Source organism: Enhydra lutris, unplaced genomic scaffold (genome assembly GCF_002288905.1).
Source record: "Enhydra lutris kenyoni isolate GAN:26980312 unplaced genomic scaffold, ASM228890v2 scaffoldscaffold22, whole genome shotgun sequence".
Classification (NCBI taxonomy): Eukaryota; Metazoa; Chordata; class Mammalia; order Carnivora; family Mustelidae; genus Enhydra; species Enhydra lutris.
The window spans coordinates 2,226,948-2,245,751 of record NW_019154106.1 but is presented as its reverse complement, the minus strand read 5'-3'; the positions used below and the strand labels follow the sequence as shown (position 1 = coordinate 2,245,751).

The 18,804-nt window shown below is 64.3% G+C and overlaps 2 protein-coding genes across 4 annotated transcripts in view; both read left to right on the top strand.

Annotated features, from left to right (window-relative positions):
- The window catches only part of LOC111149761 (cysteinyl-tRNA synthetase), a 40,663-nt gene extending 29,111 nt beyond the window's left edge, over positions 1-11,552 (top strand). The window contains exons 18-23 of one of the 2 annotated variants that reach the window (XM_022507017.1): positions 1,661-1,742; positions 7,806-7,886; positions 8,457-8,524; positions 10,120-10,179; positions 10,606-10,689; positions 11,233-11,552. In XM_022507017.1, the coding sequence (XP_022362725.1) occupies positions 1,661-1,742; positions 7,806-7,886; positions 8,457-8,524; positions 10,120-10,179; positions 10,606-10,689; positions 11,233-11,367 (510 nt within the window). In that variant the 3' untranslated portion in view covers positions 11,368-11,552. Of the gene's footprint in view, positions 1-1,660; positions 1,743-7,805; positions 7,887-8,456; positions 8,525-10,119; positions 10,180-10,605; positions 10,719-11,232 lie in introns of both variants that reach the window. The other variant, XM_022507018.1, reaches the window with a different exon arrangement.
- Positions 11,553-18,647: 7,095 nt separating this feature from the next.
- LOC111150313 (nucleosome assembly protein 1 like 4) overlaps positions 18,648-18,804 on the top strand; it is a 43,030-nt gene continuing 42,873 nt past the window's right edge. Inside the window, exon 1 of one of the 2 annotated variants that reach the window (XM_022507767.1) lies at positions 18,648-18,714. The gene's annotated coding sequence lies outside the window, so the exon portion shown is untranslated. The remainder of the gene's footprint in view (positions 18,715-18,804) is intronic. The other variant, XM_022507765.1, reaches the window with a different exon arrangement.

Genomic DNA, 18,804 nt, shown 5'->3' with positions numbered 1-18,804 from the left:
GGGTGGGACCGACTTGGATGGCGCTGCAGCCACGTGGTTCCCGTGGGCTCACGTCCTCGCACGTGTGGATTCGGGCAGCATGCCGACCGGTGCGTCCAGTGGGGAGAAAGGTCCTCGGTAGAGGGCAGCGTCGCCTGGGACTTGCGGTTTCCGCTGACCCTCCCTCGTGGCACGTGCTCGCTCAGACTCACCTCAGACACCCCTCAGGCCTGGTCCTCAATGATTCGATGAGAAGGTCTGCGTAGCTGTTTAGACGTAATTTATTTAAAGGACAACAGGAAGCAAGGACAAAGTAAAAAGACAAACCTTTTTTAGAATTCTGATTCTGGACGGTGGCTAGTGTGAAGATCTGCAGAGGGCGCGTACAGGTGGTTCCCCAGGAACTGGCTTCCGACGAGGAACCAGCTCCTGTTAGGGAGAAGCCCTGCCCGAGCTCCAGGCCACATCCCTGGGGCCCCACTAGCTGTGGAGCTGATTGGTCTAAAGGCATTAACCTTCCTCCGCGCTTCTTGGAAAGGAAACCCGCGGAGCTGCTACGCTGTGTTGTACGAGTGACACCGGGTGTTCTACTTCCTAGAAAAAAAGAAAGAGAGAAAACACTTGCTACGCTAATGGCAGTCTGCTCTCAAGCTTAAAAACGAGGCTTTTAACGCAGTGGTTGTGTGGGGGCCTTTCTTCATGGCCTCGGTGGACCCTTTGAAAGCCGTGTGTGGGAATAAGCACCCGGGAGGCTGGCCCGTTGGGGCACTCCTCCTCCAGGCAGACCTCACGGCACGCTGGCTGAGGCCTCCATCCCCCTGTGCTGAGGCTCACTGCAGCGGTCTTGGTGCCTGGTGGAGGTAAAGGGCAAAACCCCTTCTCCGGTCCCCCTGCACGACCGCGGCGCCCCAGCCCTGGGTGCGGGATTGGGCCACAAGAGGCCGGGTCACTCGCCAGCCTAGCTGGCTCCTGTGTGCACTGGTTATTACTCTGGTGTCTGAGCCACCGGAGGACTAAAGTAGGAGGCAGGGAGAGACTTTGCTTAAAAGTCTGCCGCAAACATTAGGGAAGTTGGAAAGGAAAGATTTTATAAAATCATCATTTCTCCAGTTTGGATTCTGCTGTCCTTGGCTTTCCCTTCGTCGGGTTCGCGGTCCCGGGCCGTCTCCGGGTCAGTGCAGATGGTTAACTGTGGCCGGGTGTGGACGTGGCCGGGTGTGAACCTGTGCATGGACGGCGACGGTTCTGGGGACTCTGCTTCCTCTTGCGCAAGCGTGTGCGTGGCCGCAGGTCAGACACAGGCTTGGCCCGGCTCCTGGTGCCAGCCTCCGCTCCCAGCCCAAGAGGGATGGCCTCAGCCTCCCAGAAGGCGGCCACCTGACAGACCCCGCGTTGAACTGTTTAACCGTAGAGATGGGCTTTTTGTAATGGTCTGACCAGAGGCAAAACCGCACCTGTGGGCAGGGGCACAGAGCGCCTTGCAGAATTTGTCCGGCTGGGCCGGGGGTGGGGAACTGCCTCCTGTCTCTGGCCCACGTCGTCCACGCGGGGACTGAGTGTTGAGGGGGGAGCGTGTCCCAGCTCTGGGGCAGCGCCACCCCCGCCCCGCCCTGCCGTGCCCGCGGAGCCCCGTCTGTAAACAGGCCGAGCTTTTCTCTGAGCGCACCTGTTCTTCCCGCAGCTGGAGGCCACAGTCCTGCCCTACCTGCAGGTGTTGTCGGAGTTCAGAGAAGGCGTGCGCAGGATCGCCCGGGAGCAGAAAGGTGAGGCGCTTCCTCCTTGGGGCTTCTCACCCTCGAACCCTCTGTGCGTGGGGCTGCCCTGGGTGCCGGCGGGTGCTAGTGGCCCCTGACCTGGGGCACGACACCTGTAGCCCCTGCCCCCCACATCATGACAGCCACCATGTCTGTCAACACTGGTGTCCCCCGCGGGGCAGGGCAGCTGTGTGGGGCCGAGGACACGTGTGAGAGGTGGGCTTTCTTGGCTTGTGCTATTCGGAAAGGCAGAATGAGGCCCCTCGGGGACCCCTGCCCTCCGTCCCTGCGGGGCTCATTTCCACTCTCGGTGCACCCACGGGCCTGTTCTTGTTTCCAGAAGCGAGCACGGGGAGCTGGGGGAGCCGTGCTGCCCCCACTGTTGTTCTGCCCGGCGTCGCCGGCATTCCTGAGGTGGGACCCTGTCGCATGTCCCTGGGGACTTGGAGAGCGCCACGTCGTCGCAGGCTGGTTTGGACGGGCCGTGAGCCAGACCACCGAGCGCCGGCAGGCGGGAGTGCACATCTCAGTCTGTGCCTGTGCGTGGCCACGGGGTGTGCTGAGCCGGGAACGGGCCGGGTCCGCTCTGCTACGCTCCTCGTGCACACGTTGCCCGGCCTCCCACGGGGGCAGCACCGCGCCAGAGCTCAAGCCTTGCCAGGGAGGGGCACGAGGGAGTCACTCGCTGCAGATGCCCCCTGTCCCGAACTGTGCCGTGCTCCCTGCCCGACCTCCTGGGCAGCCTGACCTGAGGGTGGTGCGGGCGCTCGGGGAGCCTCTGGGGGGAGCTGCATCTCAGAGACAAAAGAGCAGGCCGGGGTCTGTCCTGGGGAGCGCCGAGCAAGAGGGCAGGAGGGCCCCAAGGCCTTGGGCCCCCAGGGGGAGCCTGGGTCTGACAGGGTCTTCAGGCCTGGGCGTGGGGACCCGTTGAACAAGCATGCCCCTCTCTCTCCAGCCCCTGGCACCCTCACTCTGTAAAGCACTTGCGAAAGCCTGACGGACTCTGCCGGCCCCGTGCCGCCTGGGCCGGCCATGCTGACAGCACTGACGTCTCAGTCTTGGGGACGCCCGGGCACCTCTTTCTGAGTGTCCCCCTGCGGCACAGCGTCCTTCCTGGCAGGCGCTGGCGAACGAGGGCCATCGGAGGCTCTGCACGGCCAGGCAGAGCGCGCCGGGGCCTTGCACAGGCCCTCGGAGCAGTGCCTGTCGACGGCTTGGGGAGGGCTTTGGTTCTGCGTCTCTTCGGGTTGCTTTTTCTTTCTGCTTTGGTCTGTTTGTTGCTCAGCAAACGAGAGCCCAGATTCCCGAGTCGGGATGGTGGTAGTTGTGTCTGTGCTGTGTGTGCCTCGGCCTCCTACAGTGCTCTCCTGCCCTGAGGACCGGGTGGAGTGAGGTCATCCTGCCTGAGCCTGTGGCTCAGGAGCCACAGACCTGGGGCCCTGCAAATAGGGTGCCTTCTGGGAGCCAGAGACCCGGGGCCCATGCCCCTTGGGCTGCACAGACCAGGACAGCATTCTGGGCTGGCGACGGCTCCCGCCCCACAGCAGCACCGGCTGTGTGAGTCTTTGTCCTGGGCTGGCCCGGGTCCCTGGGCTGGTCGTAGAGACAGTGAGACGCGCAGAGTAGGCCCAGGGACCTGGGGCTCGCCTGGCAGGTGGGTACAGTACCATTTCCCCGATGCCCGCCGCTGTGTCACCTCGAGCTCGCCCTGCCCGGGAAGGATGTGTGCCGGGGGGGTTGGCCAGGAGAGGCTTGGGAATTTGGGAAGATGTGAGAAGAGCCAGGATGCGGGTGCGGCCAGATGCCCCTCTCCCCGGATTTGTTTCATTTTTGGCAAAACGTATGTTAACGTATAAAATGTATCGTCTAATCACGAGCAATTGTGCAGCTCAGGGCACTAAGCTCGTTCACACTGCTGTGAGGCCGCACCCACCATCCATCTCCAGAACTTTCCACTGACCCAGATGAAGATTCCCATGAAAGTGACCCACCCCATCCCTCCCGCGGCACCCACCGTCCACTCTCTGTCCCCCTGAGACACCAACCGCTGTTCCTCCCCCAGCCCCGGGGCCCACCGTCCACTCTCTGGATGAATACTGACCCCCGCCCAAGGACCTCCCACACGTGGAATCCCGCAGGACTTGTCCTTTCGTGAGTGGCTTCTGTCACTCAGTGTGACTGATACCCTCCAGGTCCGTCCACGTTGTGGCTGGTTCAGAGTTCCTCCCTCTTCACGGCTAGCTGGTGTTCCCGTGTACCTAGATCCCATTTTGCTCATTCGCTTGTCCGCAGGCAGAGTCTGTGGCCTTTTGTGTCCTCTCCCGGGCCTCCCTGCAGTGACCTGACGGGTCTCCCTGTTCAGTGCCCAGCCTGTTCTGTGGCCCCACCTGCGGCTCAGCCAGCAGCAGCCACCCCGGCAGACTCACTCCCTGCCCGTGACCGCACGCCTCCGGGTGCCCGAGCTCTGCGGACGCCCTGAGCCCTGTGCCGTGCTGGCCTGCAAGGGCGGTGCCGACAGGGACTCTGCTCGCCGTGTTCGCCCCAAGTGCTTCCGAGCTGCTGCTCGCTGGCTGGTGACCACAGGGCCAGCGCTCTTTCTCTAGAACCTGCTCTAGCCGGAGTTTCTTGGGGGCAGCAGGACCGCGAGGTGCTGGTGTGGCACACGTGGCCAGGGGCACACCCTTAGCAGCTGTGGGGCTGCTTCTCTCCTTGGACGGGCGGGCCCAGGCTGGTGCCTCTGCCTCTGTGGTCTCCCCCTTGGGAGCACTTGTCCTGCGTGTGCCCTGCTGCACAGGGTGGCCCCCGCTGTCCCAGGTCACAGCCCCACCTCCCCCAGGGCCACTTCCCGTGTGACGGCCCTGCCCCATCCCGGCTTCTCCCCCGGGTGCTGCAGAGCCACAGACGGGATCGTCCCAGGGCAGACGCACCGCATAGCCTAGCGTAGCTGCCAGCAGCGTGTGGCAGTCGGTGAAGCGGGACCCGGCCCTGTCCCCGGCCCCCGCCCCGTGGTCGCGTCCACACGCTGGTCCTCCTGCTTCTCCCCGCCATCCCGGAGGCAGCCCCCGTCTCTGCTCCTGGTTTCGCCTTTGCTGTTGAGATCTGCCTTCTCCTTTAGGCTTGAGAACGGTTCACTGAGTTCGTTAAAAACGTCCGGCCAGAGATTTCCCTTTGAAAAACAAAGAGTCTATTGAGATGAAACACAGAGAACCCAGAACAGCCGTCACGAGAGCGGACAAGTCAGTCAGCGTTTAGTACATTCAGGGTGTCATGCAAATACGCGAGCCCTTCTGCCATCCAGAGGAACAGCCGTGGCCCCTGGGCCCCCAGCCCGGCGCCCACCAGCCTGCCTTCTGTGCCCACCGGTCGGCCTGGTTGGGACGCCCCGTGTCTGCGCGGCCATGCAGCCCGGGACCTTCCGCGTGTGGCTTCCTGCACATCCCAGATGCTGTCACCGTACACAGCCAGCTCCTTGCCGGGACAGCTAGGGTTCCCCTGGCTGCGAGCACACGTCTCGCGCGCCTGGGCCACGGCCAGCGGACACTTGGGCAGCTCCCACCTTGCGGCCGTTGGGGAGAGTGGGGCTCTGGACGTGTATGCCCAGTGCCTGCTGAGTCCCGTGTTCAGGGTTCAGGGCCGTCCCTAGGAGGGGAGCCGTGGGGGTCATGGGACAGTCACGTGTGTGATTTTCTAAAGAAGCCCCGAACTGTGTTGCGCGGGGGCTGCCCTGTGTCCCCCACACCCTCGCAAATGCTTGTTTTTTCTGGCTGTAGGAAAATGACTGCTGTCGGTCCTGCTGCCCCAGGGGACCTCTCTGCGGGGCTTTGCTGCGTCCTTCCCTGACCGCACGTGGTGTGCAGTCCCATCCCTGCACCTCGTGGCCACGAGTGCCTCTTGTCTGGAGAGCTGTCCCTTTGGACCCTGTGCCTGTGTCTCGTGGGGTCGTTTGTCCTGTCCGTGTGGGCTGTGGGAGCTTGTCATTGTGTGTCCTGGGCTGGTCAGTTTGTGACCGGGAAGACGGAGGAGGAGAAAGTGAGCCCCAGAGAAATCAAAAGGTTTGGAAAGACAGGCAGTCGGGGCCAGTTCTGAGCTGTGTGGACAGGGCAGGTCTCAGGTGGTGGCGATGGCCGCTGTCCTCAGCTCTGCACAGCCTCGCCCACAGGACAGATAGGCCTCTGGGGGTCCTGCCACCCAGCACCAGCTGACAGTCGGCTGACGGTGGTGACGGCGGGATCGCTTTCCTTATGGTTCCCGTTAGCTTAGCCCAGCTCCTGCCCCGCGGGGCGTTCTGGACAGGGCGAGGGCAGGGAGCAGGGGTGGAGGGCGTCATCCCATCAGCTGGGAAGGCTGGGGAGGCACCGACGGCTTTTCCTTGAGCAGCGTTGGGAAGCGTGAAGCTTCCCAGCCATGGCCATGCTTCGGGGGTGGGGGAGGGCGCAGAGGTCTTCTGAGACGCGTGAGTCGCTGTCTGTTCCTCATTCGTCTCTTCCACAGCAAGTGGCCCCGTGGGCCCCGGCCAGTGCTGCTGAGGGACGACGCACAGCGGCGGGCGGGGTGTTTCCCATCGCGCGAGGCCGGGGTGCACAGAACCACTTGGGTTGGGCCCGTGGTGCAGGTGGATGCCCGAGGGAGGGCTGACGACGTGGCCGACGCTGCCCGCGGTGTGTCCACGGTGAGATGAGGCCGGGCGTCAGCCCTCCTGTCACCAGACGTCCTGGTTTTGGGTGCCGTCAGAGCTTCCTGAGATGGCCTGCCACCCCGTGCCCTGTGACAGCCCGGCTCCCACACGGGCTTCCCCTCGGGGGTCTCGGCGGGCCAAGCGGCCTTCTGGGAGCCGGGAGGTGAGCCCGTCTGAGACCTGGCTTTGGGAGACCGCCATGCACAGCCTGCTCCCACACGTGGCCCCCCGTGGCCCCTTGTAGCTGCTCTCAGGGACGGCCCCACGACCCCGCTGCACAGACGTCACCTGCCACCTGCCCGGTTCTTACTGCCACCAGGTCCCCTTCCCCAAGGGCAGGTTCTCACCCTAGGGTGGCCGAATGAGGCCTCTGAGTGCTCTTGGCTCTCCGCGGCAGATAGACAGCCTTTCCCTGCCGTGCGGCTCCCAGCCTCACATCTGACCCGCAGGGACTGTCGCGTTCAGGCCTGAAGGCTGCACGGGTGCTGTCTTCGTCCCGGCCTGCTCTGTCTGCCGGCATGTGCCATCTTCGTGGAAAAGTCACGTACGAGCCCGTGAGATGGCCAGGCTGTGCGCCTCCTCCTGGGCTTCTCAGGCCCTCTGCTCACTCCAGCCATAGCTGGGGTGGCCGAGGCTTGGCCGAGAGTTGTGTGCCCGCAGTGGAGCCCGTGCTCGCGGCAGTATCCCCCTGGCCTCTGGTCCTTCCCTACCCTGCGGCTGGACCTTGCACGTCAGTGACAAATGCTGGCCGCTGTGGGCTTCGCCCCAGCCTCCAGACCCAGTTCCAGCTCTCGCTGGAGTCTTGTGGGTCCTGGGCCTAGCTGCCTTGCCGCGAGGACGTTTGGAGGAAGCAGGGGTGCGGTTCCCGAAGCGGGGGCTGAGGGAGCATGGGGCGCTACAGCAGGTTCTGGCCAGTAGGCACTGAGGTGCCGGCACGCTCGTCCATGCCGGGGGTTTCTCTGCACCGGGCAGGCCTGTCAGGGCGTGAAGAGCACAGGGAGCCTTTGCAGGGTTTCTGGGTGATCTCAGAGTGCGTGTGGCCTCGGGTCCCTGCGTCTGGAGCGTGTGATACTGCTACCTTTCTGGATCGCTGGGCCGGGGCTGTGGGGGATGGACACCTGCCTGGTTGACTGGGGGCTTGGGGGGTTCTGAGCTCCTTTTCTCATTTCCCTGGACCCGCTGCCCACCTGGCTTCCTGCTCGGAACCCCCCACAGCTGTGTGGGCACAGCTGCAGACGGGATCTGCCTCGGAGCAGGATCCCGAGGTGGTGCACAGTCAGCGGTGTGCACAGAGCCTGGGCCTCGGCTTCCCCAGAGCCTGCGGGAAGGCGCACGGTAGGCGCGTCCTGGTGCTGCCTGTGTGTCTGGTTGGACTGAACCGCTGTCTTCTTCCACAGTCCCTGAGGTCCTGCAGCTCAGCGACGCCCTGCGGGACGACATCCTGCCCGAGCTCGGCGTGCGGTTAGAAGATCACGAAGGTGCGTCCTACTGGCCACGTCTGGGGGCCCATCGTGGGGAGCTGCGGGCATGGGGGGTGGGGGGGTGGGAAGGATGCTGGGGTCAGGGGCTGGTTTTGAAAGTATTGCAGGACGGGGTTGAAGGTCTCTGGGTTTTTGCGCTGAGGAGTCCCAGAGCAGTACCCCCGTGGCCCCTGGGGGCGGCTTTGTGGTTTTCTCTCCAGCTGTCCTGGACACCTCCCGAGTCTGATGGGCGTTTGGGTGTCCCCACCCTTGACCCAGCTGCGTGTTCTTGCCGGGACACCGGCCGCCCTGCCTCGTCTGTTCCTCAGCAGACAGCTCGCAGGACTGCCGGCGGGTTTCTCCCTGTGTCTGTTGACATCGTGGGGGTTACGGCTGGGCGGGAAATTATTAGATTTTAATACTCAGGTGACGTGTCACATTTTATGACCTTTGGGCCTTGTATCATGAGCGGCAAGGCCGCCCCACGTTCCAGTTAACATGAAAGCCCCATGAGCAGCGAGGGGCCGCGGGGGCCACGTGGACGGGGGGGGGGGGGCTGGGCCCCACCTCACGGACTTGGCTCTTCAGGGTTGCCGACCGTGGTCAAGCTGGGGGACAGAGAGGCCTTGCTGCGGGAGAGAGAGGAGAAGAGACGGGTGAGTGGCTGGGGCAGCCGCACAGTGACGGGAACGGGAGACAGTGGGCACGTTACCCTGTGAGGGCTCCCGTGTGGGGCCCAGCATCTGCAGGTGTCAGAAGGAGGCTTAGCTGGACACGGGCTGTGGGGCAGGGCGGTCACAGAACAAGGTTTGTCTGCCAAGGGAGGCCCTGGTTTTACGAAGCAGGCCCCCGAGGTCAGGGGACAGCTCTTAGGAAACCATGTAGCTGACGTGTTGGTCGCAGCTTCATCTGTGGAAGTGGGGTGTCCCTTGTCCCTGCAGGAGGACCTGCCAGTCACACCTCCGTCTGCCCAGGAAGCTGGGGCAAGTGGCGGGGGCCAGGCGCATGAGCAGCGCGGGCGGGAGGTGCGTGTGGGTGCAGGAGCTCAGTTCACGAGACGGGTGCAGGGCAGGTGCCTGACCGCTGGCACTGAGCCGCGGGCAGACCCACCACCGTGGGGCATCCCCGAGAGCCAGGGCCCTGTAAGCTCCCGTTTCTGTCCCATTCGCTCCCCCAGCTTAGTGGCCCGTCCCCAGGGCCGGGCTCTCACCTCGCCTTGGACAGCATACCAGGTGGCCTGGCCATAGAGGCGACGAGGGGCTGGCATGCTTCCCACCACCCCGAGCTGGGTGAGGGCACAAACGCCGCCGCTTGCCATGCTCCTCACCCAGGCCCCTCTGCCCACGTAGCCGCACGCAGGGCAGAAAGGCAGACAGGTCTCTGAGGAAGGCGGCAGGGGACGGCCCTGCCTGGCGGGTTCCCACACGGGCCGCAGGCCGCGGGCCACAGTGTATCTTCCCGCAGCTCCTGTCTGTCTGCCGGCGGGGCCCGTCCCAGCCAGCAGTAGCTGCCCCTGTCCCCGCCCGAGTGTTCCCGCCAGGGGACAAACACTGTCCTGACGCAGGAAGCAGCCGCCTCTCTGCCCGCTGCAGCCTCCCCTGCGCCAGCGGCTGCTTCCCCGAGCCCGTGGCTCCTGCTTGCGGGACTTTGCTCCCCTTCCCGCTGTGCGGGCCCTGCCTGACCTCACCCGGCCCCACGATTCTCTGCTTGGGCCCCACGGTAGCCTGTACCCAGCCGCCCACCTGACGGCTTTGCTGACCAGCATGTCCGTAACCCGGGATGTCCACAAGGGTATCGGGACGGCACTCCCCAAACCTGTACCTCCTCGGTGGTGGCGCAGCTGGGGGCCTGGGCCTCCCCCATCGGCTGCCACCCAGCACCACGGCCTGCTCCCAGGCCGCCCCCCGCGGCCCTGCCCTGGCTGCAGGTGGGTGGGCTCTGGGCCTTCGCGATGCTGTCCCTGCTCACGCACCTGAGCGAGCCCCGCCGCCCAGCAAGCCTCACTGTTCCTTTCTTTGTGTCCACCGGGCCCCAGACCCCGTCATGCGCCATCCGCTGCTACCACACGTCCGGAGCGGGCCCACACCCACAGGGGCTGCTGAGGGTCTCCCGGGGAGTGAGCGAGAGGCCCTAATGACCAGGGCTCCCCAACCCCCGTGGGGTGGCCGGTCAGAGTCCAGGTGAAGGCGATGGGGGGCGACAGGCCTTGCTGAGGCAGATTTGCCTCATGGGGCTCCCGGTGCTCCCCTAGGCTGAAGAAGAGAAGAGGAAGAAGAAGGAGGAGGCCGCCAGGAAGAAACGGGAACAAGAGGTAACAGCCATCTGTGTGGGGCCCCGGCTTTCCTGGGCGGAAGTGGACACTCGGACCCCAGGTCCTGCTCTTTGTGCCTCCCTCGGGCCCAGCGAGGTCCCCGCTCCCCCTGTGCCCACCGGCAGCGCCTCCCCGCCATGGCACCCACCCGTGCAGGGAGGCCCTGGGGAGGGAGAGGCCTGGTAGGGGAGCTGCCCCCCACGGCCGCGGGCTCGGTGTCACTGGGGAGGTGTCGGACGACCCTCGCACTGTCGGTGGGGATTAGGCAGGACCCACCGTGTGCAGCTGTTCCTCTGACCCGCTCTGCCCTGGCCTCGCCCTCCCCGTCTTCCGTCGCCCTCTCAGTCCCAGGGCTGGGGGGTGGGGAGCGCGCGTGATGCCTTCCCCGCGCGGGCTGGGCCACAGTGAGCAGGGCTCTGTGTCCAGGCGGCGAGGCTGGCCAAGATGAAGATCCCACCCAGTGCGATGTTCTTGTCGGAGATCGACAAGTACTCCAAGTTCGATGAAAACGTGAGAGTCGCTTTTCTTTTCAGAACCCTGTTAGACCACTGAATCGGGGTTACGGGGACTTCTAGCCTTGGGCGAGCAGCTGTTCTGTTTGGGACGCCATCTGCGGGAGGTGCCCCGAGTGCCCGAGGCGGCCTCCCTCCCTCACGGCAGCCGAGCAGAGTCGTGGCCCGGCTGAACTGAGCCCAGGTTGCCCTCACAGCCCGGCCAGAGGTGCTGTGGCGGGGAGTGGGGGGCATGGGTACTGGCCCCAGACCCATCCGTACTGGCCCCCGCCCGCACTGGTTCACATGTGTATTTCCCTCTTTCCTTTGCGACAGCCCTATCAGAACTGAGCCACATTGACCCAAAGGGTGTCAGTGGCCTCGGCCCCAGGCGGGAGGGTGCCCCCCACCCCCAGCCCAGTCACTGGCTTCTCAGTGGCCAGGACGGGCTGCCACGTGGCCATGCAAAAGTGTGGCGAGCCTGTGTCCCAGGGCTGAGCCCAGGGGCTCCGAGAGGGGGGCCAGGCGTGCCCTGCTGACCCAGTGCTCCCCACGTTCTCAGGGTTTGCCCACACACGACACGGAAGGCAAGGAGTTGAGCAAAGGGCAAGCCAAGAAGCTGAAGAAGCTCTTTGAGGCCCAGGAGAAGCTCCACAAGGAGTACTTGCAAATGGTGCAAAACGGAAGCTTCCAGTGAAACCTCGGGGACTGGGCTCTAAGCCACCGGTGGCAGGACTTCCTGTCCGCATTCCTCAGTGACCGCGTCCCGGGTTCCGACCCTGTTTACAGCGGTGCCCGGGGCCTGAGCCCGGAACTCCATGCAGAGAGGCCCACGCCGTCGCCGGCACCGAGACCGGGGTAATAAAGATTTCCAAACAGCGAGGCCGGCCGTCCCGTGTGCTGTTGCCCTGCCCGGTCAGCGCCCGTGCAACCTGCCTGGGGCCGCTGGCTCAGCGGGTCACAGCTCCAATGCTCGGGTCGGCAGAGCTGTTCCAGCCAGCCGAGAAATTTCTCCCCCGTGCAGATTGCTATCAGCTAATCTCTGGTGTGTGGGTGCATTTGGACGTATTGAAGTAAGAGAAAGACGGGCTCCAGCTGGCGAGCCCCGCTGGCCCCCACACAAAGGCCGTGCAGCCAGCCCCTCTGGTCCTGATGAGTAAACACAGCGTCTGGTCTCCCGCAGCAGCGCCACCGCCCAGGGGCCCTGCCCTGCCCACCTCCGCACAGCTGCCCACCGAGATAAGGGGGGGGTCACGCGCACATGGCAGGTGGCCGTTGGTCACCGGCTCCCAGCGCGGGCACCGCCCTGCGGTGGCTGAGCCTCGCCCACCTAGCCTGACGGGGCTGCGGGCAGAGTCAGCAGCCAGCGGCCTGCAGAAGCCGGGTGCCAGGTCAGCCCCGTGGCGGCAGAGGATGGACGCGCCAGCACTGGATCATCAGGTTGGGACACGCTGTCCGAGTCTCACCAGGCCATGATGGCCGCACCGAGCCACCCTGCCCCCGGGGGTGATGTGGGCACCGTCCGGTTGTAGGCACCCTCAGCCCTCGGCCCCGTGACCCCCTGATAGGAAACCCTGGGAGACAGCCCACTCCCCGCAGTGTCGTTTATGGAGCTGATGGGACAGCAGCCCGTCCCGGGCGCCTGGTGCGACTTGGGCGCACTGCCGGCATGGGGAACACGTGCTTATGAAACAGGGTGGGGGGCCGCTCGGGTGCTGAGACCTCGACTTCTCAGCTCTGTAAACATGTGACGTACAAACAAACCAGTAAGATGACAATGCCCCAAAACAGAGTGAAACCTGTTGCCGGACGACAGATCACCCCAGAACTTAGTGGCCGGAAACCACAATCACCTTACTGTCCTCTCTGGCGCCTCTTGGTCGGCCAGGTGCCTTTTTGGCTGTAACCTTAGAAGTGACAGTGGGACTGCCGCCATCCTGCTGGCAAGCTGGGGGTCCCAGACACCCGCCACGCTCCATGGGATGCGGTGGCGAGGTTCCAGAACAGAGTGAGGGCCTGCGACGTCCCGGCAGCCTCCGCTCCTGTGGGGGGCTCGCTGCGTTGCTCTGCGTCCGCCGTGGGCTCCTCGAAGGCCGAAGAGGGCAGAGGAGTCAGACTTCATTCCGGTATCCCATCGTTGGTAGTGATGTTGGCGTTGTTGTTAATCTGTATTGTGGAATGAAGCAAATACTCCTGATGTCAGCACCCCAGACGTTAGCGTCAGAGAAGAAACACTAGCGTAAAAGCAAAGGAGTTACGGAAAACCACAATAACGCCCATATATGAATTAGAACCAACAACATGAACTGAGTCTGGGCTTCCTGGCTGTGTAGACGGAGGGCAGGCCTGGCTGCGGGAGTCTGTGGAGAGCCAGTCTCGGGGCTCAGTGCCACCCGCTCCCTGGAGAAACGGCCCGTTCTGGGCCTAGAGCAGAAGCACCAGGACACCCGAGACCTCTGTCCCTAAAGGGAAGCTCTCAGGGACCAAGGGGGTCGTGTCAGAAGGGAGGGATCAGGAGGGCGTCGTGCGTGGTCTAAGAGCTGCCCTTCGGCGACACTGCTGACGTGCTAGAACTGGAGAGATGGGGCAGAGGGGGGTGCATGGGAGGGAGGCCGGGGCGGAGGGGATCTGTGCTCTGGCCGGCACGACGGCACCACGGGGGGGACTTCAGTGAGCATCTCGGGAATCTCTACTGCAAGATAAACTATCTCGGGAGCCGCCACTGACCAGGTCGGGGACGGCGAGCCCTGAAAACAAGGATTTGCTGAAATCCAGGCAGGTGTATGCCGTCCCAGAAGCAAGGGAAACCAAGAGCTACTCGTCTGTCCCCCCTGCAGGTGAGTTTGCCTCCGCCTCTTCTTGGACTCAGTGACCTGCCGGCGGCAGAGTCAAGGCCGCGCCCACGGGGCACGGGAGCTGTACTCGGCCTCCAGCTGCCCCACTTCGCGCGCAGCGCCCGCTAACGAGAGGGGCAGGACAGCAGGCGCAGAAAGCCTCCGTCCCGTGACCGCAGTGCGGCCCGACCCAGGCCAGGCCTGCCCGCGGCCGCTGACACCCCAGTGACAGCGGGCGGGAGTGGCTGTTTCCACCACGGCAAAGCGTCACGTTGCGGGTGGCTCGTAGGTCACGGGGGGTCGAGGGGGGGTGCGCTGTAGGCACGTCACCCTACAGCGCCAGGCTCTGCCGGCCCCCCAGAAGGGGACAAGCACAAGATCCGGATCTGGGCAGGGGAGCTGCAGGGGAGTGACCGGCCCCTTCCAGGGGGTGGGCACCCGCGCTGCCGGGCTGCCGGGCCACAGGGGCCGCCGTGTCGGGGGAACGGACAGGGGGTAGGAGGCAGACCTGATGGCAGAGACACAGGCCTCCGGAGCCTTACTGGGTTTGAGCAAACCGCCCTGGAGACCGTCAGGAAACGGGCAAGCAGACGGGGTCTGGGATGATACGAGGGAGATTCTGCTGGTTGTGTCCATGTGACCGTGCACTTGTGTCTGCCTGTGTCCCCAAGGGGAAACGTAGCAGGAGGCTGCTGGGCAGTCCACGGCAGCCAGAAACGCTGCGAGTGGGGGCCTCCGTCCTGATGTCATCCTCTCTGCTTTTCTGGGCGGAACTTCTCACGACCAAATGTCCTTTAAAGCTGCCAGGGAATGTTCTCGTCTTCTGTGAAGGACGCGAGCCCTGTCCTGCCTCCACGGGGACCAGTGAGCAGGAAGCTGGCCTCCGCCCTCACTGCTCGGAGAGCCGGGCAGCCTGGGGGGCTGGGGGATTGAGGGCCCGGCTGCGGCCTCCATCGGAGTCACGGTCCCCTGGCAGGTCCCCTCGAGTAGACTGGCGAGGAGAGTCCTCAGTGCCCTGCGAGCTGCAGAAGAAACCTCTGGAACAGGATGGGGTGGACATTTTTTTAAATTTATGTTTAATTAATTAATTCACTGCTGACAACTGTGCAAGAAACCTCCTCCTGGCCTCTGGGAGCCGGCCTCGTCCTCCTGCTTCTCCCCAAAGTGAAATACTTGGTGTTTCCAGTATAAAATACCAGGGATGGGTGCCTGGGTGGCTCAGTGGGTTAAGCCTCTGCCTTCAGCTCAGGTCATGATCTCAGGGACCTGGGATCGAGCCCCACATCGGGCTCTCTGCTCAGCGGGGAGCCTGCTTCCCTTCCTCTCTCTCTGCCTGCCGCTCTGCCTACTTGTGATCTCTGTCTGTCAAATAATAAATAAAATCTTTTAAAAAAGAGAGAGAGAGAGAGAGAGAGAGAGAGAGATGGGCTTGAAAATAAAACCATGCCCAAAATTCCCAGGACAGACTGAGCAGCCCCCTAAGGCCGTCTCAGAGAGAACCTGTAAGGCTTTGGGGACAGTCTCCCGGACTCTCTCCTTCTGAGGCTCTGAGGCGTACAGACATGCTCTGCACGGCACACCCCTCTGTGCAGGGAAGAGGCGGCCCGGGTCATCCGAAGTCCACACCGTAGGAGAGCCTCCGGTCTCTGGTGTCTCCATGCGTCCGTTCCATTGCAAGGCAGTGTGGACGGACATGCCCCCGAGGCCCGGTCCCCTCCCCGCTGTCCCCTCCAGGGTTATTCTGCAATGAGGTCAGGCTGCCCTTGCCTGGGCCATTGCTGAGTGCGGGGCTGGGGGCAGCTGTCCCAGCGGTGTCTCTGGCACCTCCTCTGGGGATGGGGTGAGATGTCTACGTGGGAGGCCCCTGGGCCGAGGCCGATGAGGCTGAGGCCAGCAAGGAGCAGGAAGGGCGGGGGGCCCTGGAGCGCAAACCCCTGAGGTCCCCATGGCTGGAGGCCACGGAGGACCTATGTGCGGGGGCTGTCGTCAGGTGTGCCCAGCCCAGAGCTGGGCAGGGGCGGAGTCAGCGCTGGGAGACGTGGGAAACCCCACACCCCTAGGGGTTCTGGTCCCAGCCCTTCTCGGGCTTGGTTACAGTTAGCATCACTTGGGGACTCTGAAACAAACCGGTGCCTGCCCCACTGCCCCAATTCTGAGGTCACGGGAGGGTGGTGGGGAGCTATGGAAGTATGGAGAGCAGAAGAGCGGTGCCATCAGAGCCTAGCAGCAGGTTGGTCCACAGCGTGGAGGGTGGAGGGGCTGACGGGCACCCTGGGGACCCCCAGGCGGGAGGACTGGCTATGACCTCAAGCCAAGGACAAGAGGGGTGCCTTAGCTGGTGGCAAGTAAAGCTTCCTGGCAAGGAAGGAACCCAGCCCAGAGCAGCTCCATTTGCTGGTGCTTCTGCTGTCCGGGGGATAATCAGGAAGGACCGCGTCTGAGGAGGAATTAGGAGACATCTGCACAAGGCGCTTGAGTGTGTCTCAGGGCCTGGGACGGAGGCAAGGAAGCTGTTCAGAATGAACATGTCTTGAGGACGGAGGTGGGGATCTGGTCCTACCTTCTGGGCATGGTTCTGAAATGGGCCCCACCTTCATTCGGGGCTCTTGGGAAGCCTCTTAGCAGATCCCCAAACCCTGTGGTTCAGAGTGGGGTGGTGTCTTCAGACACAGGCCCCCAGGTGCTGGGAGCTGGGGTCTGAAGCCGATGTGGTGAGACAGGGAGCCCACCGTCGCAGGGCTGCTGGGGGTGGAGTGGCTGGGTGCCTCACCCTGGGTCCCCAGGGACTAGAAGGGTGAGGACAGACCCCTGAGTGGAGGTGGGCAATGGACAGGGTTAGCCCCTCAGCCCTGACGCAGAGTGAAGGCTCCAGAAACTCAAGGGCCAGGAGCAGTTGCCCCACTGGGAAGCAGAGGCAGACTTCCCTGCAGGGACCACTTCCGGATCGGTGACCAGCTGGCCCGGGAAGCGCCAAGTTTCCAGCACAGAGGTTATACTGTATCCAGGTAGAGTTCTACAACATGCCTTATTTGGAAACAGGGGCTTTGCAGGCATGATTAGTTGGGTTAGGATGAGCTCACACTGGAGTTGGGGGGTGCCTACGTGCAGTATGGCTGGTGTCTTCATAAGAAAAGGAGAGACACAGACACAGAAGGCCACGTGGTGACAGGCCAAGACAGGAGGGTCTGGCCACAAGCCCAGGGAGGCCTGGAGCCCCCAGAAGCTGGAAGTGGCAAGAAGGTTCCTCCCCTAATATCCCTGGAGGGAGTGTGGCCCTGCCCACACCTGGATTTCAGACTTCTACTGTCCAGAGCTGGGAGAGAAAACTTCTCCATGTTTAAGCCACCCAGCTCAGGATACTTTGTCGTGGCAGCCCCAGGAAACCACTGGCAACATCCATTCTTGTCCCTTGAACAGAAAAATGCATTTGCTGCGATCTAAAGCTTCATCTAAGTCAATGCGTCTATCTGTAACAGGGGCAAAGTCACAATGCACAGGCCTGGGCTGCTTTCCCCAGTGTCTGGGCCCACCATGGACCCAGGAGCTGGCTGTGCTGGCCCCTCAGAGGGTGGCTCAGGACGCAGGCTCCACAGTGGCTGCCCCCGGTTCCTCCTGAGCACAAGGGCCTGTGGGGCCCAGACGTCATCTGGAGCATGGTGCCAGCTAAGCCGCTCGGAGAACAGACTTCTTAGGAGAGCCTCAGGTTGCAGGGTCTAAGGAACGGGCCCAGGCGTTGGCTCTAAGACCCCCACCCTTGTCCTCAGGCACCTGGCCCCCTCCCCTGGCCAGGGAGGGTGGGGTCATCAGGACAGTCCACACCTGCATCAGGCTGCTCCCCAGTGTCGTTCCAGCTCCCCACCAGCTCTGTGACATGAGCGCTACAAGTGCCTGTGATTGACACATGGCGAAACGGAGCCACAGGCTGTCTGGGACACCCAGCTAGAACTGGGAAGGTCAAGGATACGGCCCCAGAGGTCTGACCCAGTAGCACCTGCCCTTTTACAGCTGCTTGCCACTGCACAGCCGGCAGGCCAGGAAGACGAGCAGGGCACAGCTCAGTGTGCACCGCGGGCCCAACAGCAGCCCCCAGCTCCTGGTACCTGTGCACCTGACACGGGCAGAAAGGGTCCCCACCCTGTGATGGAGTTGGAATGAGGTCCCTGTGGTAGCTGTGATGTCGTGACTGGAGGCCACAGCAGCCACGGGAGAGGCCACAGGAGATGGAAACAGAGCCTGGGGGAGGGAAGTGGCTGCATCCCGAGACGGCCCCGGGGCCCCAGAAGCTGGAAGAGGCAAGAGTCCCCTTTCCGGGAGTCCTCCCGAGGAGCCCAGCCCCGTGACCCCTGGACGTCTGTCTTCCGGCCTCCAGAACCACGGGAACGTGTTTCTGCTGCTCCCACAGCTCCTCGAGTTGTGGCACCTCGCGGCGGCGGCCACGGGAGAGCAGAGCCGCGTTCCCCACGCGCTCCCGGCCGAGAGGGTCTGGGCACCCCCACGAGCTGACCCCGGGCCCAGGGCGCAGGGCTCGCACCGGGTGCCTGGCCCACGGCAAGGAGCAGGGCCCGTCGGCCACGAGGCGGGGCCTGGGCCTCGCGGGGGCAGGAGGGGCGGGAGCTGCTCGGACCAAGGCCGGGCCGGGCCGCGCCGACACGGGTGGGGAGAGCGCGCCGCGCGCGAAGCCGGGGGCACAGCTCCGGGATTCGGGGAGGGTGGGTGGCGGGGTCGCCGGGGGGCCGTGGGGCCCGCGCGCGTTGCTGGGGACGGCCCTGGACTGGAAGAGCACCGCGGACTCGGGAACCCGCGGGAAAGGCCAGGCGGGACCCGGGCGGCCCCAGGTGCCCTCCGCGTGTCCTCCGCGCGCTCCGCCCCTTAAAGAGGCGGAAGGAAGGCGGGCGCGCACCGCCCCAGACGTCACGCGCCCGTATTTGCATAGGGCTCCGGAGTCTGCGAGGGACGCCGCGTGACGTCCCTTACCACCGCGGCCTCTGATTGGTTGTCTCCGGCGGCGCCGAAGAGTATTTGACTTGCGCCGAGCCCGCCCAACCGCCTCCCGTCTTGCTTATAGAGGGCGGGGCCAGGGGCGTCGGCCAATGGGAGGCGGTGTTGTTGGTGGCCACGGCGGCGCAGCCTCTGGAGCTAGCGAGGCCACCGCCGCCGCCAGTGCCGCAGCCGCCACAGGCGTGAGGAGCGGACGCGAGGCGCTCGGCCGGGTAACGGCGCGTTGGGACGGCGGGCGGGGGCCCGGGGCCGGGGCGGCGGGGGCCCGGAGCGCCGGGCGCGAGGCCCGGGGCCGCCGTGGG